The 25,013-nt window shown below is 50.9% G+C and overlaps 1 protein-coding gene across 3 annotated transcripts in view; it reads right to left on the bottom strand.

The window, feature by feature from the left end:
* Positions 1-25,013, bottom strand: part of TYRO3 (TYRO3 protein tyrosine kinase) — a 42,292-nt gene extending 17,279 nt beyond the window's left edge. Inside the window, exons 1-9 of one of the 3 annotated variants that reach the window (XM_040601632.1) lie at positions 24,653-25,013; positions 21,381-21,564; positions 18,981-19,081; positions 14,706-14,876; positions 11,858-11,944; positions 7,761-7,876; positions 4,705-4,882; positions 4,412-4,554; positions 2,954-3,098 (exon numbers count right to left, since the gene is read on the bottom strand). In XM_040601632.1, the coding sequence (XP_040457566.1) occupies positions 2,954-3,098; positions 4,412-4,554; positions 4,705-4,882; positions 7,761-7,876; positions 11,858-11,944; positions 14,706-14,876; positions 18,981-19,081; positions 21,381-21,564; positions 24,653-24,740 (1,213 nt within the window). In that variant the 5' untranslated portion in view covers positions 24,741-25,013. The remainder of the gene's footprint in view (positions 1-2,953; positions 3,099-4,411; positions 4,555-4,704; positions 4,883-7,760; positions 7,877-11,857; positions 11,945-14,705; positions 14,877-18,980; positions 19,082-21,380; positions 21,565-24,652) is intronic. The other 2 variants (XM_040601633.1, XM_040601635.1) reach the window with 2 other exon arrangements.

The following is a 25,013-nucleotide window of genomic DNA, read 5'->3' as shown; positions in this document are numbered from 1 at the left end:
CTAGTTACATCGTCGAGCCTTAGCATCCAAGTTTTTAAAGAAGCGGTATTAGTCTAATGAACAGGCAAAGCTTAAGGAAACAGAATTCTGGACCACTGAGGAAGCAAACTAGTAGTGCTTCTCCACTTGAAACAAATCACCAAGGCTTCGGCACCTATTTTTCAGCATCTTATCTCCTTCAGTGACTCACATATTCTTTTCCCACCCAGAAGGCTCTATAGGCCCTGAGTTTTATGATACTCCCTCCTGCTGCACCTTTTGACCCAGCCTTCAAGGCTGCTTACAAGGAAGGAGAGGGATCAGAAACAGAAGTGGAAGGAGAACACAAGGAAAGGTAACGCCAAGCCTCTCCACAACACCCAAGCCAATCACTTGGGCTGTTCCTGCCAAACAGTCAGGGTAGAAACAATTAACACCACTGCTGTAAAAGGCTCTCTCTGATAGTTAACGATAAGGTTTCCACCCCCCCTATGTTGAGACAAACCTCTCTCAGCCTTTTTCTAGTCTGTCTGCTAGCTGGCCTGGGGAGAGAGCAGGGATTTAGGTCACCATCTGGGGCAGGGGGTCCCTCCAAAAGCAGAATGGATGAAAACAAAACAATACAGAATTATTCTCCCGGCTTCTAAACTGCTAGGATTCAGAAGCACATCCCACAGCTTAGAGCAAATGTGTCAGAAATAGAAATACATGTTGAAATTCACTGCTTCTCCTCCCTGGCCCACTGCTTCCCACTCGTGCCAGAGCTGGAGAGGGACCGCGCTGCCTCTCCTCCCCCAGCTCCGTCCCTCTCCCACCTCCTGCACCTCCCTTTTCCAGCCGGCGTTTGCCGTAACACCGCACAAAGCGGTGAGAAGACAGCATTATTAGATGAGCTTAAATGAGTATTTAGGAGCCCCATGATGACACGAGAGCCACTTTTATTTCTGTAGCAGGTTTTACATCACAAACATGCGCAAAGAACATAATCCAAGAGTGTTCTCCTGCATACAGTCGTTAAGGTTACAGATAGGAAAAAGCTATTAGACCATTTGGCTCCTCTCTCTGCAACGAGAGAGAAGGGTTTCCACTGAGGACATTTCTTAAAATATTAAAAAAACCTTTGTTAACAGTGCACAAGATCTCTGCATAAGCAGGGTGGAGCTCCCACTAGCTTTGCTGTGATGACAAATATGACTTAAAGTTTATACAAGCTTAGTCATCCTTACTGCTGTGCTGGGAGCTGGTCAGAATCCACCCTTGGCATTTTCACATAAAGCACCCAGTACCAGTTTGCTATTTTAGGAAAGGAAGCGACTTATATTTTCTACCAGGCCTGAAACAAAACCGCAGTCTTTCTGCAGCTCTGCTGTCTGAGGCCTGTCTGTTTCCACAGCGAGTCTTTATTTCCAGCCTGTTATCCTTGTGAAGAAATAGATGTGCTTTCAGACAGCATTTGGCCAAAACAAGCACCACTCCTGATGCTACTTTTTTTTTTTTTTTTTTTTTTTACATGGTTCGTAAATAAAACCAAGCAAACATATTGTGCTTTCAGGATTATCCTATTCCAGCTCTCTGTAAAATAGAAACCCTATAGATTCCCTGGGGCTTCTTGCCACTGCTGGCCATTTTCCAAAGTGAACTTCTAGTCCATCCAGGTATTTTTCTCTGTATTTGAGTGCCACAGAAAATACCTGAGCAAAAAGCAGGAGAAAAAAAAATTGATGGAGGTGAAGTAGAGTCAGCTCTGGCTCTCTGCACCCCTTCATTCTGCTTTAAATAATTGGAAGGCTTTGATCCACAGTGACTGCGTGCTCACACAGAACCATCAGTACTGACTCCATCGCAGGCACCAGGCTGCCCAGGGCCCCGAGTGACGTGCGCATTCAAACCAGCACTCGCAGCGCTACTGCAAAGCAGGGCTACAGTTCTCTCCCGGTTACCCTGCCCCCACCCCCCCACCCCCACCTCCTGCTTGCCTGGGAACCCCACTCCCGGTTCCCCCTGCCATACCTAAGTGTGGAAGGATCAGGAGAGATCAATGTCCGTGTGATTCCTCAAAAGACATGTGGAGTGGGAAGAAAGCAGCGGGGGGGGGGGGGCAGCATCACAGATTACAGATCGCTGTCTTGTCCTACCACAGGTGCTGGGAGCCAAACCTCCGGAGACGGTGGGATTTTAGCATGATCGCACCTCGCTGATGCCTTATCACCAATCCGTATTTCCATTTGGAACACTTTCCTCTTAGCTGTGTTACCGTTCCCTTCACAAGCATCATTCCTCTCTCCCTTCTGCCGCTCTCCCCATGTCACGCCCTGCCCTCCTCCAGGGCCCGGCTCCCATTTCCCACTAACACCAGTGGGAAGCAAACCCGGCAGTGCGTTCCACGCGTGCGTGTTCTCTGCCCCAGCAGACCTTCCACATGGCCCAGACTCACGGTACGGCTTCTGTACCATCACCGCCCTCTCCCACCAGCAGCTCAGCTTTTCCGTGGAAAGCTAAACTGTTTTATAGCAAACACATGCAGTAAAACCATTACAAACCCCCATGTGGCCAGGGTTTAAATCAGGCTCGACTGAAACTAGTCAGGAATGGCTTCACATTAAATCAAAGAAGAGAACCTGTTAGAGGAGTTTTCTGTCACATTTACTCTTGTAAATATCTGCAGCTTAAGTCTAAACGCAGGATTTCAAACCTTTGTTTGCGCCTTTTCTATTGTGTCTCCCCTCGCCCTGCCTCTGCACTAAGCACAGCACAATCCCATTAAAAAAGACACAGCAGTGGCCAGAAGCTGGTTTGTTTATACCAGCTCTTTAAATATTATTTAATTTCTACCCTGCTTGATGAAGTGTGCTGTTGTATAAAGCCAAGTGGCTCCGTCAGCTGTAAGCACTGAGAGGAGTCAGAGAGAAAGAGGAGTCCCGGACCTGCTGGTCTTTCCCCCAAGGGAAGGGAAGGGATGGCAGTGGACACTCACCCATGACCTCCTGGGCTTCAAGCAGGAAGAGGTCACTCCAGGGACCGCATCCTGCAGAGTTCAGCACGCACACCCTGATGATCAAGTCCTTGAGAGGATTCCACGTCGTGAGATTAGCTTTTGTATCCTGTACGATCATCTCCCCCTGAGAGCAAACGGCAACAAACCGTAAGACGTCTTGAAACGAATCTAGGCTAAAACCTTGCCTTTAAAATTAAACCAAAATTACTGGGTACTTCACTGGTGCTGTAACAAGCGCTGGGAGTTGTGGCTCCTGGGTCCTAGTCTCAGTTTTGCCACTAACTGGGGCTGTCATCTGGGGTCTCTCGTGTCAAAAATTCCTCATAGTTTCCCAGGGTGTAGGGAAGATATTTAATGATTTCCTCCTTCGAGGTCCTTCCGTGAAAGTTGCTACAGAACTCGTTTTCTTTCTGCTATTAAAAGATACACCTCCTTCTTGTGGTTTAAGCACAAAGATACGCGAAAATACTGCAAAGCACAACACTTTTAGTCCAAGGGAGGAGTCTGCCTCCTTTAGCTTGTTGACTAAATCCCAAATGGCTTCTGAATTTCACGGCCAGTTTTCGTTAGGTATGGCAAGGCCAACATATTTTCACTGATTTTGTGAATCTTCTTCATGCACATCATTTGCAGTAAACCCGTGAAGATTTGGCTGCCACCATTGACAAAATGTCAATTCAATGGGAACTCAAAATATTGCCATTTGAAGCCAATGGCGCTGACCTAGTATGAAATGGGTCACGCAAAAAAAGGAAATAACTCTCTCTCCCTCTAGCTGCCTATTATTACAGGCTTGTTCATAGTTAATAAGCACTGGCTAAATACATATTAAGAAGCGAGAAACCGTAAGAAATGCTGTGGACTTCAAAGGCAGATAGATACCTGGGAAAGGTGAGTGCTGAAGAACAAAAGAAAGGCCTTCCACCCCGACAGGGTCCTTTCAACTCCCAACACATCATAAATGAAATAAGAGAATCCGCAACCTTCCTTCCGTGTGATTTACCATACAACTCATTCGCTTGTTAAACACCCCTTTGCTGGCTGGGATCGGGAAAGCCCAGCCCCAGCCCCAGCCCCAGCAGAAAGGCCAGATCCTGCACTGCCTGCGCTGCCCTCGGGACTGCACCAGGGAGAGGCAGAGACAAGCCGAACTCTCCCCATTGTCCTTGTCGTACAAGAACAGCAGAGAACTGGCCTGTCTGCAATGAACATTCAAGTGAAGGAGATCTGAATAGGCCAGGAAGGGAGAAACGGGCCTAAAGTTTGCGGCCAAATACGGAGCTCTTGCAAATCAGAATAGATCTATTTACACAAAAGCAATGCCAGCAACCTAGTCCCCTGCTACAGCTAAGGGGACACCACGGCCTCGAAAATGTAATATGAACATTCTCCAGTGCTGCGCCCAATGGCTCAGCTCGCCTCTCGATCTGTTGTTACCTGAGTTACATTATCCTGGATCCACTCCAGCCTGTATCCCAGGACATTTTCTTTTAGCACATCTGGAGCCACACCTTCCCACTCCAAAATCAGACCAGGATCTGTTTGGAGAACATGGATATTTTGCGGGGTGCTGCTTGGAGCTGAAAGCAGAGGACAGAACACAATCACTCTGTGCAGGAAGACAAGGGAAACGGAATTAGCAAGGAGTCGTCCCATGAATTTTAGCATCGTCTCTTTTCCAGATTCAGAACTGTTTTCCTGGTTTTGTCTTTTTCCTGTTGTTTGCTTACCAAGCTCCAGGGTCTGGAAATAAACCCTGTCGGTGAAAGGGGAGCTGCCCATCTCGTTGCTGCACTGCACACGAACGCTGTAGTTGGTGGAATGCTTCAGACCTTGCACACCATAGGCAAAGGGTGGCACCGGGGTGACTTCAGTAGAGACCTCCTGGCCATCTGGGGACTCGGCCACCTGTGCCAGGAGCGAAACAGAGACAACCGTGACCGTAAGCTATATAACTAACAGGTCCATAGGGTAAGAATCCATTTCACGGTTAGTTCAGGAACATGTGAGAATAGATATGGTAGCAGTGGTATTTTAAATACCAAAAAGGGAGTTGTCAAACTAAGAACTATGAGCCATGCTTTTATTTGGTTTAAGTGAGATCACTCTGCTAACTCTAGCAGTACAGCAATTTTCCACCAGCTGAAAGTTTCATTCCGTATTTTAAACTTTTTCTTACCTATGTCACAAATTCTACAGTCAATTATTAGTTTCTTTAAAGAAAAGTAAATGTGCGTGCTGCTTTGAGTGCTAGCGGCTGGCTTCTGAGGCTTGTCTAAATTCATTGGTAGATCAGCCTCCCTGTCGCCTAGTGTCACCTTTTCCTCAACTGCTTTTTCAGAAGTCTGTATATTTTCAGTTTTATAGTGGATTAAAGATATGGTAGATACTGCTGTCTTGGTTCAACTAAGCTGTTTCAAATTAAACTGAAAAGAAACTTTTTACCACTCCTGCAACCCTTCTTTTTTTTTTTTTTTTTCCCCAAATCTGAACTTTCACGCAACATTAATGTTAATTTAAATCTGGCATCACCGTGTGCTTTTAATGCACAGACAGGTTCAGTGCTCCTGCTTTTGTACTGACAATAGCAGAAATCCCTGCATAGCTGCCAGGCTCAGCCCACCTTTCTTCTCAAGTGCGTATGAAACAGCAAAGCTGGGAGGAAGAGCAAGGTGCGCTGACAAAAGTGAAGTGCTCACGCGGACTTTCTATTCCTTATACAGCAGATTTTCTCCATCCCTTCCTGCCCTTCTGCTCACCTTCACACACACTTTTGGCCCACTGATTTATTTGACTAATAAAAGGGAGGAATATCAAGTTTCCTTAACAGAAAAGCGTGTTGTTGTCATTACCAGCGTCACCCAAAGCAGGGAAAAAACCAAGCAGAGGTTTGTGTAAAACCCTGCCAGTTTGACATGTGTTTCTGTTCAACAGGCTGCCCCGGCAGCGCTCTTGTACCTGCCCCCTTCGTGGCATGGAGCGTGGCACGGCGCCCCTGCCCCGTCCGCAGGAGCAACCTGCTCCCCCCACCCCGAGCTGTCCCCAGGAGCAACCCGCCCCCGCAGCACGCTGCTCTCTCAGGCACCGGCTGCAGTTCCCCAGCGCCAGGTTCCAGCCCCCCTTTGCTTTCCGGGGGGCTCCGAGCAGAAGCACAGTTGCGGGGATCTGAGCGCATGTGCATTTTCACGTGGAAACGTGGGTCCATGTCGCCCCCAGCATCTCTCCGGGTGGGGGAGGGGGAGCACGGCTTTCTGCCAGCGGAAGGTATGAACCCGCCAAGTCACCCTGCTCCCTGGTCCGAACGCAGCAACTTCATCCTCCCCACCCAGCACAGAAAAGGCTTAGAAAAAGGGTGAGAGACCGCTGAGCGGGCAGAAACTGAGCTGCTGGCTTCAGCCTCCTTTCCACACATCCCATCCCCCCCCTGCCCCTGCCAAAGCGAGGGGCACTCAGAACCCGGGGTGATTAGCATCACAGCATGCAAGCCACAGAGAATAGGCTGTTCCAACTGCAGATAACTCGGTTGTGAAACAGGGGAAGAAAACCATTTTCTACTGCGAACGAGAACAGAAGCAGCAACAACAAACCCCAGAGACCGGGGCCAGGATTCAGGCATTCCTTCTGCCAGTGAGTTACAACAAGATGATGGTTTCTTTCACTTATGAAAGGGAACAAACATCAGAGCATAAAATCACTGCTTTCCTCCCCAGACAAAGGAAGGGCTGCCAGTAAATTAGCTAGGCGGCTTCCAGCATACCTTTTTTTTTGTGTGTTTATAATCCTCCTCTACATAGCTGGCAATAGAAATTCCACCCCAGCTCACGCTGCTGCTGTAATCAGGTAGGGAAAGCACAGAGGCCCAGTATTCCCACCTAGCAGATAAATCCATGGGGAATGTGCCTAGCTGTGTTTGCACAGCCTGCTTCAGGAATCACCATTTCTTTTTGACACCTGGTTACCAGCTGTTGGATCTGATTTTAGTGCTAAGTGTGCAATGCTAGGAGCTGACTGCCTGCAGCTGCACGTGTACTGTTGCTCCCAGGAACCTAAAGAAGCAGTCTGATTTTTCAGAGATGCTTAGTACACAGCACCTGGTAAAGCTAAAGGAAATTATCACCCTTGATTTTCTGGGCAGAATTCACCTTTGACAACGGAAAACCAATGAAGATTTAGAGGCAGGGCTTAAAATTACTCTGAAACATGCAAATAGGCCTGACTGCATCGAAAAGCCCCATTTGTCTCCTGCCTTCATCCTTCCCACCTCTCCCGTACCACATCCTACACTTTGGAAGTTGCACATCCCTTGGGCTCATCGCAATGTCCGGATCCCCGTGCTTCCTCAGCAGCGCAGCGTGCGGCGCTGGGCTGGCGCGGGAGCCACAGCCCATGGCACTGCAGCACAGCGCGCCGGGCCCCGCGCCAGCAGGACGCGTGAGCACCCTGCAGCTGCGCCAGGGCACTGCCCAGCGCCGTGTGCGCTTCCTATGCACCGCAAGGAGTAGCTGCCACGGAGTAACTGATGTTATAACCCACCAGGAGGGAGGATGGGGCCAGTCTCAAATTCTCAGCTGGACACTTGATGCTCAAAACATCATGCCCTGCTCTTTGGCACCTATATATGCCCTGAGTTGCATCCTGGTAAGTCTCCGTGTTTTAAAACTGTGGAATAAAAATTCAAACACTGCTACAAAGCGGTTAGGAGAGGAAAAGATGGCCCAAGCAATGTCGTGGCTCAGAGGAGTCCCATTCTTCGTGCAGGGCAGGGGACGATCCAGAGGGGCCATACCTGAAGAGTGCAGGAATGGAGGGGTGCGCGGCCATCAAATCCTGGCACCCAGACCACGCTGGCATTGCTGCTGGTGACTTGGCTTACAGTTACATTGAGAGGCTGGAGAGGCATGGCTGCAAAGGAAACAAAGAGACCTTTCAGTACACACAGAGCTGAGCAGGTATTCACATGGAAATGGGAGGCAGAGGCTCGAGGCTAGAAATTATGCAATGAAATCACTAACAAAAACAGTACAATATCGTATCTTTAGAAAGTGTCCCTGACTGTTGTGAATGAAACTATTATTTTAACATTGAACAAGCTATTGGCATGCATTCTTTAATAGTCCAGCATACCTGCGTGATGTGTACAGGCAGCACTTGATCTCTCTGATAGCAATGCCAACAAGTGGTGTTTACACCTTCGCTACTCAGCCCTCTCCCCTGCCCCCTCCATTGCAATGCAGGACCCAGCCTCGGGCCCACGATTGCCTGTGGACCTGTACTGTGAGCCACTTCAAGGCCTTAAAATCCCTCCCCTGGCTCTCAGTCCAGTCCCTGAAACAAGCTCTGCCAGCATCAGTCGAAGGGTGGTTTCCTGTAGTGACCTGAATTCCCTGCAGCTGGATTTGCAGCAGACAGCTTCATGCCATTACAGACTCCTCCTGAAACACCCTGGGATGGAGCTGGGACTGAAAACTGGGTCTCCTTTGGGCTTGGGATGAATAAACTCAGAAGGCACTGTTTTACAGAGGGGCAATTCGAGGCAGAGAGAGTGCCTGTTACGTGGCTGATACCAGTTAAGGGCAGAGCCGGGAACAAAACCCGGATTCCCATATGGGGGATTTAATCAGTTGTTTGTGCTTCCCACCACCACAGAGCAGCCCCCCAGCTCTTGCTCTGACCAGACACCTCCACGCTGCATCAGCCTCTAGTACATTGTCACATTACCCTGAGCTCTTCAGCTTCCTTTTAGGAACCTCAATGCTTCCCTTTGCCTTCTCTTTTCCTCCCACTGTAATTCCACACAGTTACTTCCTATTCTTCCCGAGACACTCCCCACCACCTCTTTGTCACTCCTGAGACTGTTTTTTATCTAGGGACCTCGCTCCTGAAAAAATTATCAGCTTCAAGAATACCAACCCCTCCCCGGGCCTTTTGCTCAGTTTAAAAAAGCCTGCACTGCTGCCGCGAGTAATGCTTTTCCTGCAGCATCTCAACAAATGGTACCCTCAGGAGTCCTCTCTCACAAACCCAGTGGTCCTCAGGACAAGGCTCTGGCTACAGATCGAACTTGCCGCCTGTCTGGAGCTGCATCCAGTGGAAAAGTAATGGTAAACCACAGATCTCTGGCTGCACCTCCTACTCTGCCGGAGAGCGCCTTTGTCCCTGACCGCACCGAGGACAACCAGGATACTGCCGTCAGCATCTCCACGGGGCCGCCTTGCAGGAATAAGGCAGAGACTGGAGCCTGCTCCCGGGTCTCTACAGAGGGCCTAGAGCAGAGGATGGGGCAGAGAACCGATGGTGCCACAGATCAGCCCCACTCTAAAGCCTTAACTGTTGCCCGGTTAACTAGTTAGCAGGACCCGGGGCAGGGGGTGGCCACCTGGATAAGAACGCTGTGTGTGGGTGGGAGGCGGGGCAGCAGAGCAAGGGTCTGGGGTGGAAGATGGGCAAAAAGTCCTTCGCCTTTCAGTGAAGGGTCTTTGTGAGTTAACTTACGACTTCCCTGTGTCTTGGGTTCTCTCCCTTATGATGTTGGCTCTTTAGGTTTGTAAGCTCCTTGGGGGGGGGGGACAAAAGCTTGCTCTCACTGTTTACTTGGCTATCACTGCAACATTGCCCTTAAGCCTTTCGTAAACACACTCGTTAACTTTTGGGTTTAGCAACGTGCGATTTCCAACACTGAACGGCGGCCGGAGGCGGCACAGCCGTGCGGGCAGCCAGAGGAATCGGCTGCTGACGCGCCCGCTCGGCAAGGCCCAGAGCCACCGAGCAGGGCCGGCTCGCTGCCCCACCACCCGCCGGGAAAACACCCTGGGTGGCCGTTCCTGGTTGTGCCCCGAAACGCGGGATCCGACCCTAAAAGCCTTAGCCTTAGCCGCACACGTGAAGGGGAGCAAAGCCAGGCTGAAAACAGGACCCTGAGCGTTAGCAGCATGAGAGTTAGCTTCCTCCGCGCTGGGGGAGTGCCTGGAACAAGGGGGCTTTGTGCTCGGCTGGGGACTGCGGGCTACAATAACAGTAATTTTCTGCTTGGAGTACACCCAGCACATTGTGGGCACTACAGAGAATAGATAATGAACAACAGCAGCAGCAAATAGGAAGAAATGTTAACAGCGCGTAAATGTCCTAGCAAAAATATTTGCCTCTGGAAAAAAACACAGAAGAAACAAATCGGTTAATAAATTGTAGAAAGACTTAAGAGCCCTCATTAGCAGGCGGATCTGTGTGAGAGAGAAAGGCCCCCATCATGCATTTACAGACAACTACTCCCATGAGTAACCTCGTAGAAGCCTACATGTTCACAGGATCAAGGACTCGATAAACCTTATCTGGGCCTGCTCCTGCTCCTGCCGATGGCCTTGTTAGGATCTTGCTTTGATTTCAACAGGGGCTGCACCAGAGCTTCAAAACTTCTGCTCTTTGTAACAGCCTCATCACTTCCCTGCATTTATAACTACTCTTCTAGATGCATCTTTGAGGTATTAGAGTTAGACCTTTCACAACTACAGCACTGGACTTGCTATTTAAAACCTGTTTTTTACCTCTAAGACGTGCCATGTACTGGTGTAACACTTGCCGAATCACTTCGGCTTGCTCTTCCTTAGCTCTGAAAGCTACGTGTGTGCACACAGGTGTGTGACGGCAATACATCCCTCCCGAACGGGTTCTGTGGATTCACGAGCTGGTGACTGACCCCCATGGAGCACTGTCAGCTACATGTAATTGCTGGGAAGTGTGAGAATTCGGAGGCCTTTACCCCATCGTCTTACTAATGGTTAAAAAAAAAAAATAAAAAAAATCTCTGTTAACATTAAAAAAAGAAAAAAGCTTGTTTATGCTAAATGTTATTTCAAATTATGGCTTGATGAGATTTTTTTAAAGCAGAATAGCTTTGCGAATTAAATTCTATCCCAGGATAAAAATATCCACAGAAGATATATTCCACAATAAGTAATTCCCCTGTGTAGACAAGCCCTTAAAGCAACAACTCCAAACGTTTTTAAATTAAGTTATAAATCTTACTAGCTTAGCATACTGCATTCTTGGCATAGCAGTAACCACAACATCCTGAAGAAAAACACACTGTAAGAGCAGCAGATCTGCAGCTGGATTTTAAGCTATCCTGTAACGAACGTTAGCTAATACAACTGTGAGTTCTGACACTGACACAAAAGCTGGCTCTTATTTGCACTGAGCAATAAGCTACCACTTGGAACAAATGATTTTTGTGACATGCCTCTCCTGGAACTGATAATCATGTCATTTAATGCACATTAAAGCACGACTAAGAATTCAAATGCAGAAGCATCTCAACATGAAGAGAAGAGCTGATTGCTCTCATTATCCCTCTTTCAGTCACCTGGAGGAACAGAGGAAACATGACATCAGCTTAGGGACTTCCAAGTGGCAACTAGTCATGCAAAGGCTAGGAATTATTTGTTTTGAATGAGTTTTTCAAGGGCAAGGAATTAAAAAAAATAATTTAAAAAAATCCATAAAAGCAGCGTAGATGAGCAGACTTTACTGGCCACTGGTGATCTCCTTCCTTGCCTTTCTTCAGCTCTAACAAGACCCGTCTACCTCCACAAAGGACAGATCACCCCAGCTACAGATTTCTATCCAGCTTCATCTCTCACAGTTTGACTGCTCCGACTCTTTGTTTCAAGGAGAAACTGTTTTCCTTGACTTGGCATTTCCAGCCGTGGATCAGCTGTGGTTTATTGCCACCTGCCCGGGCGCGTGGCACCCGCTGCCAAAGCACAGAGCCCTGCTGCGGCTGCAGGAGCGCCGGCCACTGACACCTTCCAGCCAGCCCTTGCGTGAAGCAGCCCTGCCTTCCCTCCCCAGAGAGCAAGCCCCAGGCCCCATTCTCTTGCACTCTCTCACCTTTAATTTGAACAGTGGCTGTCCGAGATGAAGACAATCCCTTTACGTTGTGAGCTTCGCAGGAGAAAACTGTGCTTTGATTAATACCTGGAGATCAGCCAAGAAAAGGAAAGGAAACACAAACAGCTATGTAATCCAGCTTCAACCTTCAGCAGCATCTCAATTATGTGTGACATCCAGCTCAAGCTGCACAGGCACTTGGAGGGCTGAGCTGGGTGCCAATCAAAGACACATGGATTTCAATATAATTAACGTGCTAAACACATTTTTAATGGAGAGAGCATGGCAGTGTAAAAGGGCTTCCACAGGAGCTTCAAAAAGCACTGGAAAAGAAGGATGCATCTGGCAGAACAGCAGCTCACGGGGCTCAGTTAGTAGATGTCCACTTCTCACATTCTGGTGAGCATCTTTGGAGCAAGGATGGTGCTGAACCGTGAGCTTACACAGTGCCCAGCGCTCTGGACCTCAGCTCGCACCTGAGCAACAGCCATCTTCTAACTGGGCTACAAGCCCAGGCAAGCTTCCAGCCAGATGCTGCTGATGTCAAGCTAATGCCCACTCGTCCCTCACCTGGCATCCAACTTTCGAAGATGCACAAAACAAGCCGAAGCATAATGCTACTGCATCAGCACTGAGGCACTTTCCAGGGGTGACACAAGCGAGGATTACGCTCCCTACCTTCTGTGAGAATCCATCCATCCCACAGGGCCTGAACATGGCACCGTACTGATGTCCGGCTGCTCCAAGGTGCGTATAGGAATTGCTAATTAATCAGAATTGAGACAGATTTGCATAGCTGTCTGGAGAAGTGTTTTCACCTGGAGATAAGTTTTCATTTGACTTGGCCCACAGTTGCCTTACAGGGCTCTGTGAAAACTTCAGGACTGGCACACTGTGGGCATACGGTTTAGGAGGGAAAAAGATTTCAGAGCTGCGTGGAGCAGCTTGCACAGCGTCTCCGTCTGCCCTTTGATTCATCTCCCAAGCCTGAGATTAGCGGCATTGCAAAGAAGGTGCAGTGGAGGGGAGGAGGGACTGCTAGGAAAATGAAAGAGCAAAGTATTTCAGCTTCTTCCACTCACCCCAGTGAACCAGAGGAAAATGCTGCCAGCAGGCTGAAGGCCAGGCAGCAGAGCAGAACAGCACCTGACGTGGTAGGCACGTCCCAAAGAGAGAACCAAACACAGCCCTGCCCTGAGGAAAACACAAAACACACCACAAACCAAGATCTCCTTGTTCTCTAGCAGCACTGCCAGCTCCGCTTTCCAAATACAACCCGCCTTTTACCAAACCAACTGCTTGCTGATCCTTCTAAGTGTTGGCTTTCTGGCCAGCACTTTATTATTATTTTCTTCCCAGTTTGGTACTTCCTTTAGCTAGCATTGCTTGTTTTCTTACCAACTGTCTTTTTTTATCTGTTTTGGCAATTTGACCATGCAGTTTGTGTCCTGCTACATTTTTCCCATTGCAAAGACAAGATATGCCCAAGGGACCTTCCAAAAAACACTGAAAGGGGCAAAGGAAGGTGCTGGTGACAAAATATATGTACGTAACAACAATTCATGTAGAGAATCACAAGGAGCAGATGCCCTTCCTCAGGCCTCCATGCCACTGCCCCACAGTGACAGAGGTTTCATGAGGCACCGTGGGATGAGTTCAGTGGAGGGAGGAAGGAAGACTTACTGGTTTTATTGTCTTTCCCCTCCCGACTATCAATCTTTTCAGTTTCCATTTCAACAGGCAGATTATATCGTAAGGGAGCAGTTTTCACTTCCAGCTTGGAACAGCTTAAGAGAGGGAGCGGATGATAAAACCATTGCCAATCACAAACCAGGTTTTGATTCGCGTGTACATTAGGTTCTAAGCGAAGGCTGAATAGAACCGGACAGCTCAAAGGATGGCCACAGACATACAGGCAGAAACTCCCCCCGGGGTGTAACTGCGCTAACGCTGATGAAGAGGCCCCTGAGATGACTGAAGTCGTAAACCCACTTCTTTCTAAATAGCTAGTTCAACTTGGGCTCAGGGCTGCTGAGAATAATAACACAGCAGCAAAGAGAAGAAGTAACACAAAGCTGTTGGACAACTAACTAGAATAAAGTTCCCTTTAGGAGGTAACTACGAGAACAGCTGTGGTCAGGTCCTGACAGGTACACACCACCCTTCCCTGGAACTGGGCTGCGGAGAGCCCTGACCACGGGCTGGCTCCCACGTTCCTCGGCTGACGGCGCTGGAGAAGGCAGCCTGGCCGCCACGCACCCAGGGCCCGCTCTGCGGTCTCTGAGGGTACCAACCAGCCGACCGCAGCACCAACACAACCACTCCAGAACTAGTGTCAAACGATTACACGAGGTGGTCAGGTTTCAACGATAAGAGCATCCAGCAAGCCTACAAGAAGAGATGGCAGAGCAGGGAGGCAAGAGAGCGGCAAGCGGCGTGTGCCATGGCTGTGCACAGAAGGAGGATTTGGCATCTGTAACATGAGAATCCCTGGAGATTTCCAAGCCAAACTGTCACCAGAGTCACTTAGTATAATCATGAACACCCTTCACGAGGTGGACCAAAAGAGGCACCCAATGCATCACCTCTCCAGCAGCATCTTTCCTGCAGTGCCAGCCCCACCCAAGCTCTGTAAGAGCCTGCATGCCTCAAGCCAGCAGAAAATACACAGCAACTATCGCCCCTCGAGATGATCTGGTTTGTACGTGGTCGTGATCTCTCAGCCCTCCGCGTACAGCCAAGTACCATTCGCACACTACGTGGCTACCCAGCATTGCTTGGCACAATCAGAAGAGCGCTCTCCTCTTCTGATGCTCAAAGTGATCCCCTGCGTTGGCAGCAGCCTTACCTGACACATTTAAGATGGAGGGGGAGATGTCTGGAAGCCCCACTCTAGAGTCTCCCATCCACCAGACAATTGTCACTGGTTCAGGGGGACCAACAGCAGCACAGGCCATATGAAATGGGGCATTAGGGGACACGGACACATCCTCAGGTTCCACAGTAAAGTAGGGCACACCTAGAAAAGCAACAGACAAGTGATAATAACTGGAGAGACTCCTTCCTTCTCTTCTTTATTTCCACTAATACCAGTGCCCAACACTGGACACCCATCTGCCCTCTGCCCCTGTGCCTAACCCGACTCCCTCTAAGCCCTTCACAAGAGCCAAGGTTCAGGTATGCTGGATTGCCTCAGGGCATGAATGTCTATGCACTCCCGCTAGAAGAAGTCAGAAAAGACTGCTTGCTTCCCAAAATGCCTTTGAAAAACCTCTTCCACCGAGTCTCCTCCAAGACTCCCCTATGTAGTAGCTTTTAGCAGCAGAACCTGCTCAATTTTTCAGCTGGAGAGCCTGGAGTTTAAAGAGGCAACAGTCAATAACTTCAGCGGTGGCAGGCACCACTTTAAAAGACACCTAATCCTGCTGCAGGTGCTTCTTGCCATGCATTATAAACTGCAGCTTGTGAATGTGTTGAACCAGCGGCTGTAACAAGCCCAGGAACGAGGAAAGGATCCCCCCCGGTGCGAGGCTGGGATCATTTACAGTGCTCTCTCCACAGCTTAATTGACTGGAGCCACCTTCCAGCACGCTCCGTCACCACGAGAACCAGGCTGCCTTGGACTTGGGGGTAATGTGTTTCAGAGCTGAAGGCTATCCGCGGACACAGCTCTTTCGGTAACTACCTGTTCCCCACTGCGCAACAACTCCTGCTTGGCACAACGGGCTTCAGATCAAGCCCACAGGGAGCAAAACGCAGCTGTGACGCTCACCGCCTCGGGGCATCGCTAAGTGGCGAGACCCGAGGATAACGCCACACATCCAAGAGATGTGGTTCCTCTTACCGACAATGCCAAAACTCTTGTGGTTTCAGTGCTCCAAACCGTAATGCAAAATTCACAAAAAAAAAAAAAAAAAAAAAAAAAAAAAAAAAAAAAAAAAGCCAGCACGTGCTTCTGTTGGCTGGTGGAGGAGCTGGAGGCCTAGAGAGATGCCGAGTTCCCTTTTACACTCAAAACTTGGGGCCTCAAGCACAGCCGCTACCAACTGTGCCTACACCAAAACGAGGGATTCTCAGCTGGAGAAAGCATGTTCTGGAAACTGTCGATCTGCTGCCTCACAGACACAGAGGAACCGACAACACCGTGCACTGACATCCCTAAAGCACAGCGGCTGTCCCCGGCCAGGGACGAGAGCCCCAGCTGGCGGGGCAGATGCTGAGCACCTCCAAGAGCAGGCACTTAAGTAGGTGCCTAAACAGGGATTCAGGAGCCTGATGCTTGACGCTTCCCGGGCACTCCAGCTGGAAGTGCTGGTCTCGGCCTTTTGCTGACCACCCCATCCATGTTTGTGCCTTTTGGGTGGCAGCTCCTTCACACGTTGCCCGCCTCCTTGCCACAGCGGCAAGTAAATTAACAAAAACTGCAACAGGTCTAAAAATAGCTCTCTTTCAGGAATGATGGTGCCTATCTGTGCCAAGGCTAATGCTCAGGACAGCTGTATCAGTCATCATAATTCACTACTCATTCTTGCTTACATACTCATTTTTTTTTACTGCAGTCACACATTAACAATAAGGGTGAGTAAACTTTCCAGGTACTAGCTGTGACACCCCCACCTGCTCTGCCCTCCTTCTCCAGGGAAGACTAGAAGGGAAAACACCACCATTTCTTCTGCCGGTGAGCGGGACCCCTGCCTGCTGTCCCTCTGCCGTGGCACCCAAGGCAGCCTTTCCGGAGCATCTGGCCCAGCTCGGCAGGTTTTCCCACTTCGGGCGCAGCTAACCAGATCAGACAGGACCACAATTAAAAACTCCCATAGTTAAGGGAGTGCAGCTGACTCACCCAGCGCAGGGCGAACTTGCGCTGGCCCCGTACGTACATCACCTGGGTACCTCGCTGCCTGCGACACATTTAGCCCCCAGTTCCTGGTACAAGGGGTTGAGTGCCAGCACCCCCCTGCCACAGATGCACCATGGAGGCACTGAGCAGCAACAGCCAGGAAAATCAGTGGCAAAGCAGCAAGGAAATGAGTCTGTCTATTCCCTGTTCCAAGCCGGCATCCACTGATTATTTTTTTTTTTTTTCCCCTGCAGCTCACTTTTTAGACAGTGTTAATTCAGGGGCACGTGTCCATACGGATGTGGCTTAGGCTGTAGACTGTAGCTACAACAGGGGCTACTGGGAACAGCCACACAGTCAGAGCTGTAATTTCAGAAGGAAAGTTCTGTAAGAAATATAATCCTTATTTTTCAGATGGTCCCACCCCACAGCACGCCTTGGATTACCTCTCCAGGCATCAAATGCTATCACGTTCTCGGTAAGGCCAGCGTCTAGTTTCTAAACCAGGAAACACTTTGAAAATCGTTTTGGTTTTATAAATTCTGAGGAGCATTTCATAGGATCAAACATTTCAGCTGTATTACAAAGATAGTTCCAATATCACCCACTACAAACTCTGCCTGATATGAACTACCTAAGTGGAACTACCAGGCAGATACTAGACTGCACAGAAATCCACTCCAGCTCATTTTAAGTTAGATCACCAGTAGCCCACACTTGGTTTGCGTGGCACGCTGAAGGGCGTCAGCCCCTACTGAAGGCTACAAGTGACCAGAGTAAAGATCCTCTCTCTGCCAAAGAGAGCAACAGTTGTTACCAGTACAGCAACCACCTCCAGCCAAAGCTGGCATGCCCAGGGAAGAAGCACGTACAGAGGTAACTGACGGTGGGACTGATAGCCTTTTGCATTCCCTGGCATTTTCTTACCCTAGCAGCTGACACATTTTTAAAACCCCACCCCTCATCACTACCTGGTATTTTTTAAATTTTTTCCACCAACTCTCATTCCACACGAGTAGATGCTCGGTTCAAGTTTAACCAGCTTCTGCCACACTCGCTTTTCTCACAAAGGTGATAAGTTGCATTTTTTTTAGCTTGTGCTCCCACTGTAAGCTTTGGCCTTTCCTCTCAACACTCTCCCTCCCCTAGCTGCAGTATTTTTTTGTGACACTGATATTTTTTGCCTTGGTGTTTCAGATGGAGCTACCCAACCACTCCTAACGCACCCACCACGCAAAGGCAGCCACCTCCGGAGTGGGCTGCAGTAACTGGAATGGAAGTGGCAACGCTGCACAACAGAGAGCATGTCAAGCTGTAAACCATACTCTCCAGTCGAAACTGCATCCGAAAACATGGGTGGACAAGAGCCCGGGATTTGTGGAAGGCAGCAGGTAAGCATTCCTCTTCCTGTGAGAACTGCTACAAACGTTTCTGTGGCTCTGCATGAGACCTTTGCTGTAAAACACCCAGACCGCGCTACCTCCCATGACACCCTCCCTGCTCCCCCCCTTTAAGACTGTCGATTCAGCTCTGGTCCAAAATGTTACCGCTTACATCCAAAAAGCCACTTCTTGCTGCAAATGCCCTGTTCCTGTCATCTTCCTCACCAAAAGTTAAGCCGTCCTACGACTACCAGCTTCTGAGGTTCCGACACAATCATGGGTCAAGGGAAATGGAAGCAGAGACACAGCAAGAAGCCACCAACCCAACTTGCCTTGGGCGAACTGGGGGCAACCATGTAGAAGTTATTCTTTACCAGACAAGACGGGACAACACAGTGCCACATGGAACAGTCACACCTATGAAGCGCCGATGTACAGCACTTCTCCCGAAACTCAGAACTGGGCTAAAGCTGTACCTTGCCCTCAAAGACCTGTTTGGCTGATGATACACAGAACCAAGCTGCAACACTGCTTGGAAAAGTGGGTTGGAGCAGAGGATCCCCATGGATCCCTTTCAACCTGAACTATCCCATCACTCTCTGAATTACCTGGAGGTGAAAGCAACAATGGATCGAGGGGCTGGAAAGAAACGTGTGTGCACGAAAGGATCTCATTTCCTAACACGCCAAAATAAAAACAGAAGGTCACGAACTGACAGCTCCTTTCCTTGAAGCTACGCTCCTATTTCTTACTCCTGCCCTGCAGCCATCTCACTGCAGTTGGCAGCAACGGTTCAGAGCCAAGAAGCCTGTTGCTGGAGCAATCTGTCCTCACCACTTCCACCTAGAGCACGTCGGTGGGTCAGCCCTGGAAGGAAATCGGCACTACTACTCCTCCTTACCTTCCACTATGAGCCACACTTGCTGTGATTCTTCCTTCTTCCCCCCGTTCTCAACCTGGCACCAGTACTTCCCAGAATCTGTCCGCTCGACGGATTTCAAGCTGAAAAAAGTCAAAAGCCATATCGATATTTTACGTGGATAAAGCATGTTTTTGCCCCAAAGGACCCTCCAGAGTTTGGCAAACCAGATGCATGGAAAACACCCCCTGAGACACAGCCAGCTCCGGGGAGGAGGGCAACAGCCAGCCAGCACAAAGCGCACGGCAGAACAGCGGAGATGGAAGGCTCCGCTAACAGCGGGCGGAGGGAATCCTCAGCAGAGCAGCCAGCCTTCCTCCAAAACGTCCTCGCAGAAAACCCGTCATTTGTGTCCTTTGAGGATTGGAAAGGGTTGGTCATCTCGATTCTGAACTGTGATTCTAGCTAGCCTTCAAGAGCGGCAGCTTGGCAGCAAACTCCACATCCCCATCCTCCGGGGAGCCCGGCTGTTTGGCCTCGGTTAGGTGACAGGGCTGGTGACAGCCTCACACAGGAGCAGGTGGGTCAGAAAAGGGCCCCCCCTCGCCTGGACTGCGCTCAGTGACATTCTTATCCCAAGACCGCCTCACACTGCAAAGGTCTTTGGACCTCCTGACTGGTGATTTCAAGGGGCCACGCCAGCCTGCTCCAGCACAGGACTTCACCCTGCGGACTCTTCTGCGTCCTCCCTGGCTCAGAAACAGCTCCCCTTCCGAGAACATGCACCCGAGCAGGGCAAGGCAGCCACAGGGACCGAGCAGCATTCGAGTTGTCGGCCTCCAGGTCAGGGCAGAAATTCTGCACCTTGCTCCACCGCTGGAAACCTGCGGTGTCCTCACTGCATGGCGAGTAAGGGCAGAATCTGGTCCCAAAGCAACAAGGTCTCAGCTATCAAAGGCACCAGTGCGGCTCTGAGCGCCTGTCAACACACAAACGTCGACTGCCCACCGCGGGACGTGCAGCCATGCGCCTGCTGCCATGCAGGGGCCCTCAGCAGATCTCTGATGCCCACCTTTCTAAGGCTAGCAGCCCACCGTGGGGAAGGGGAAGAATGTCTCAGGAAGGAAGACAGAACAGGGAGAGTGTTTGCTGAAATGCACAGAATGGACCCACTACAGCCTGATTTTCAGAGCTGTACCTTCAAACGGCATCAGCTGTCCTGCCCATCCAGCCGCATGTTCTGAAACACAGCGATCGCAGCAGAGTCACACAGTGGGTGGTAGAAATGAACACTTTAGGAGAAGAAAGGAAAAAGGAGGAAAAAAAAAAAAAAAGATATGGACACATCTAGATTTAGCACCCTAACTTAGCCCTTGTTGCTGCAGAAAGTTCTCAGTGGAGAAAACAAGAGGTGAGAAAGATCAGGCTGAGAGATCGTGAGGGGCAAAGAGAGTCAACCAGTGGAACTGTGGAGAAATAAATAGTATCATTTCAAGACACAGTTTCCACAAAACGATGTTATACAGTAGTTTTACTGGACACAGGTTTTTTTTTCTCCCATCAAAATGTTTCTTACAGACAAGCTTTCAGCACAGAGACTTTTAGTTGCAGGAATTGGAGACTCTGTGCAATGTCAGTCCAAGAAACCTAACAGGAGACGAAGCTGGAGCTCAGGGAAGAGCGACTCTCAGTCAGTCACAGTTCTGAGCCCTCACGGTGATGGCACGTTTGCTTGCACAAGCTCTCTGTGCATAGGAAAAGCCAGAGCAGAACTCTGGGTCTTGTTTAACTCCGTACTCCCAGAACTAGCTGACATCCCCTGCTGCTGAAATAAAGGCACAGAGAGCTGCTTTGCAGAGGAGTTTTTGCACCACTTGAGCGGGGCAGGACTGATACCAGGTAGTCTAAATGTATCGGTGAAGTCTCTGCAAAATGACTCTGGGATGGTTCAGGTGACACACACTCCTCCCCAAAGAAAGGAAGGGGATGTAGTCCTGGGATGTTGTCCTCGTTTCAGTTAAACAATCCTCACCCTACAGGCAGACAGACAGCTCAGGAGAGAGAGTAAGAGAACGGAATGAGTACGAGAGAGAAAAACCTCTTTATATAAAAGTCAGACCTTAGTCTTCCTGCTGCACGGCAGAACAAGACGAACAAACAAGGCAAGAACATCCTTTCACCTTGAAGTCACACCTCAAGCACCACAAGCATTAGCAAAGCACCTGTCACCACAGTAGTCAGGAAACCGATACGGTTCTAGTGCATAAAATCTCAGCCCTCAGTGGCTTCAATTCTGCTCTCAGTTATGCCCTTGTCACGCGCTGAGCTGCAGCCCTAAGGACCCTGCACCGCTGAGGGCACTGCAGTCGCATAGATATAGCTGACAGCAGAAATCTGTGCAATAGTTTCCGCGATATTCTTCCTTCTCTGCATCTGTTGTACCTGAGGAAGCCGATCCAGTGTTCTTCATCTACTGGAATGTACACCTGGTCTACGCTTTGCACCACTGCTCCGTCCTTGATCCACAACATCTCGGGATCTTCCATTCCCTCGAGGCTGCAATTTAGTTTCACGGGTTGACCCTGGGACACCTTTAATTTGATTGGAGATCCTGCAAATTTCATACCTAAAAAAAAATACTACTCCGCCCCACCCCCAGAAGAAGGGGGGTTGGAGTACAGCAAATTACTCTAGGTTGGTGGTCTGGAATTACATACCCTACCAGCACACGCTGCAGAGGGGGCTGTTAGTCTCAGCGCTGCTCTACTGGGTCTGCTAAGCGATAGTCAAAGGCAAGCACGGAAAGCACAACTGCTGGAGAGGAGTGGGGGCTTAGTGCGTACACGGGGCTTTTTTCAATTCATGTGACAGCGGGGTGAGCTTCTGCAGAGCAGTGCCCAGGCAGAGCCAGGCAGAAAGGCCGGGAGCTTCGCCGTGCCAGTGATCCAGCGGTGCTAAGCGCATTCGCTCAACATGGTACCGCACCTCCCTCTTTTCCCCAGGCTCGAATTTCAGTTACGGTGTTCCTGCGCTGCTAAGAAATCATCAGGCTTGCTCCATTGTATGCATTTATAAAGAGCTGGGATATGAGAAAGAATCAGTTATGTCTCATTATTCAGCGTACATGGCTCCTCTGCATTACAGAAAGCTTCTCTGCAATTTGCAAAACCCATGAAAGCAAAGCCTTTTCCACAGCACACCCCGCCGAGGAGCAGAACTGTTTACAGAACAGATATTTCTGTTGTGCGATGTGGGCGTGCGCTCAAATGAGCCTCCCTGACCCTTCAGTCCAGCCAAAGGACCAGGTTGTACCCAGAGCTATACAGTGGCAACGCCAAAGCAGCAGTGCCCCAGTCGGTGGAGCTGCTCGAGTTTACACTGCCACAGAAGCGATCAGAATTTGGCCCGGAGCGCTGTTACATGCGTGGGTGGATGGGGAGTGTTTCCCTCAAGCAGAGGCGAATATATGGAATGTGTTACCATGAGAAAACACAGAAGCCAACTATATAAGTGCATTTAAGTAAGAAAAGAAAGGCATGTAAAGGAGGAACCAGGGGATCAAAGGAGACTGTGGGAAAGCAGGAAGGTGGAAAATAAACATAAAGCTAGTTCTGTTGGGGAGAGCGACCGCTTCCTATGCAGCGGCACAGGACAGAGACCAGAACAGGTCTAGCCTAGTTCAATATTACGCCCTGTCAGTGGCCTCCACATCATTCAGAAAAAATATGACTCCACCACTCTAGCCTGGCTAGGTATCACAGTATGTTACAACTTCACCCATTTCCCCGGCGGGTCAGCTTCCCGCAGGATGCCTTGCTAGCCTGCACAGCCAGGCAGAAAAACACCGCTTGTGAAACCCAGAGTGCTGCTAAGTAAGCAGCCCTGTCGTTCTCGAACTCTAGTTACACCCTGACCGGTGATCAAATACCAAGATTCCTCATGTGCCACCTCCCTTCTTGCCGAAGCGCCACCCTGGTTCATGGGCACCATCTCCCAGGGCAGAGCAGCAGCGGGGCGTGCAGCACAGCTGTAACAGCTGGAAGAAGGGGGACCCAACGCCACAGGACCAAGCGCTCTGCCTCTGGCAGCCGGTACCCGGCAGAGTGCCAGCAGTCCGGTAGTAATCCCAGAACACAGCCAGAAGGACTTCATTGCTTTCCTTAATGAGATCCCCCAGCCTGTTAACAGCTGGTTTCCCACACTGCCTTTTGCCCTCCTATCTGCTGTTATTAATTTAGCAAATTCACAGAGAGCACTGGAAAACTGGTAAGATGATCCCTTTAGTTCAGTTGCTACAGCTCGCCTGCTGGGCTAAGGATTTAATCACCTTGGGTGAGGATGATCAAACCTTGCATAACTTAACTCATCTGTAACACAAATGACAGGTTCCAGTGCATGTCAGAGAGCATCCTCCCTTCCGCCACTCACCATACTGGCAGAAAACACAAAAGCTGCACAGCAGCTCTCTCTGCGTTAGAGAAAACTGATGTAGCCAGGCTGCTGAATGCACGCACAGACTGAAAGACACTTTCGTTCCAGGTGCCTTCATGGAAAAGCAAACTACTCAGCTTCCCTCAGACTGTCCTGCTGCAAGAGTTAGCCACAAATTAAACAAAGAAGCGTTGTTAGAGACCCTTTATGGTCTTCAGCTCCCATGCGAATTAATGATGTAGGAAATTAACACACAGTACGAGCGTTCAGGCTGAATTCTAATTCTCCACATTGCCCGAGTGTAATCCCTCCATTGAGATCAGCTGAAATGAAGAACTATAGATCGGGGAATTTTTATAGATCCGCGGGTCTTTGACAAAAGTCTGGTTTGAGCTGCAGCATCTCTTCCTGCAGGTATCAGGAAGAAGCACACAGGAGGCCAGTATGGATTTTTAATTTCCACCTATTCCTCCTCCTACTCTCCCACTCACGATTTCTCACCCGATAACATTCTTGCCAGCGCAAGAAATCATCTCCTCCACATAGGCTCCTCCAAACCTACCTGTGAGAGCTGTAGGAGCTGAAACGTATAGCTAGGAGATGGAATTGCATTACATTTCTTACCAAGCAGTTGTCAGACAGAACTGACAGCAGACGAACACACCACTTACCACAATATGTCACCTATCTGTTGGCTGGGGGGGGGAGGGGACGGACGGGACGGGACACACGTTCTTAAACTTGCCACCCGCGAGGATTCTGCCCCCCAGGACGGCAGCACGGTCCGGGCGCGCAGGGGAGGAAGGCGCCCGCTCACGCCCGCCACGGGCCGGGCGCGACCCCCGGCTGCGGGCGCGACCCCCGCCACCGCCGCGCCCCGCCGGCCCGGGGCCGAAACCGGCGGGGGGACACGGCCGGCACACGGCGTCCCGGAGCGCGCTGCCGCCCGGCTGCCCCCGGCGGGGCGCTGCCCGGCACCCGCGGGGCGGCGGGGCTCGGCCGGGCCGGGCTGGCAGCGCGCCGCGCGGCTCGGGCTCCCCGCCGGGCACCGGGCACCGGGCGCCCGCAGCCGGCCCGGCCGGAGGGGCGGGGGGCCCGGCCCGTTCCCCACCTGTGGCTGCCCGCGGCCGCCACACCGGGCCGAGCCCGCCCCGCGGCCCCGCGGCGGTCTGCCGGCGCCTGCCCGGCGGCGGGGCAGTGCCGTCCCGGCCCGGGGGCGGGAGCCGTGCCCCGCCGCCCCGCCCCGCCGTCCCCGGTCCCGGCGGGCCGCCAGCCCCGCTCACCAGCCGCGGCGGCGACGTCCCGGAGCGCCGCAGCCCACAGTCCCAGCAAGAGGAGCCGCGGGATCGCCATGCTCCGCTTCAGCTCCATCGCTCCCGCACCACCATCCTCCCCCCAGCTCCCGGCGCCGCGGGGGACTCCCACCGCCCGCCCGGGCGGCACCGGCACCGGCTGAAGCAGCCCCGCGCCGCCGCCGGGCTGCCCCGGGAGGCTGCGGGGACGCTCAAACTTGCGGCCGGGCCGAGCGGCGGGAGGCCGCGCCGGGGGTCGGTCGGGTCCGGGCCGCCGGGCGCTCTCCCCCTGCCGGCGCGCAACGCCGCCCCGCCGCTCCTCCGGGGCCGCCCGCCGCCGCCGCCGCCAGGA

The sequence above is a fragment of the Falco naumanni genome, chromosome 7 (genome assembly GCF_017639655.2).
Source record: "Falco naumanni isolate bFalNau1 chromosome 7, bFalNau1.pat, whole genome shotgun sequence".
Lineage (NCBI taxonomy): Eukaryota > Metazoa > Chordata > Aves > Falconiformes > Falconidae > Falco > Falco naumanni.
The sequence above is the reverse complement of the archived record's forward strand: the minus strand, read 5'-3'. Positions and strand labels throughout refer to the sequence as shown.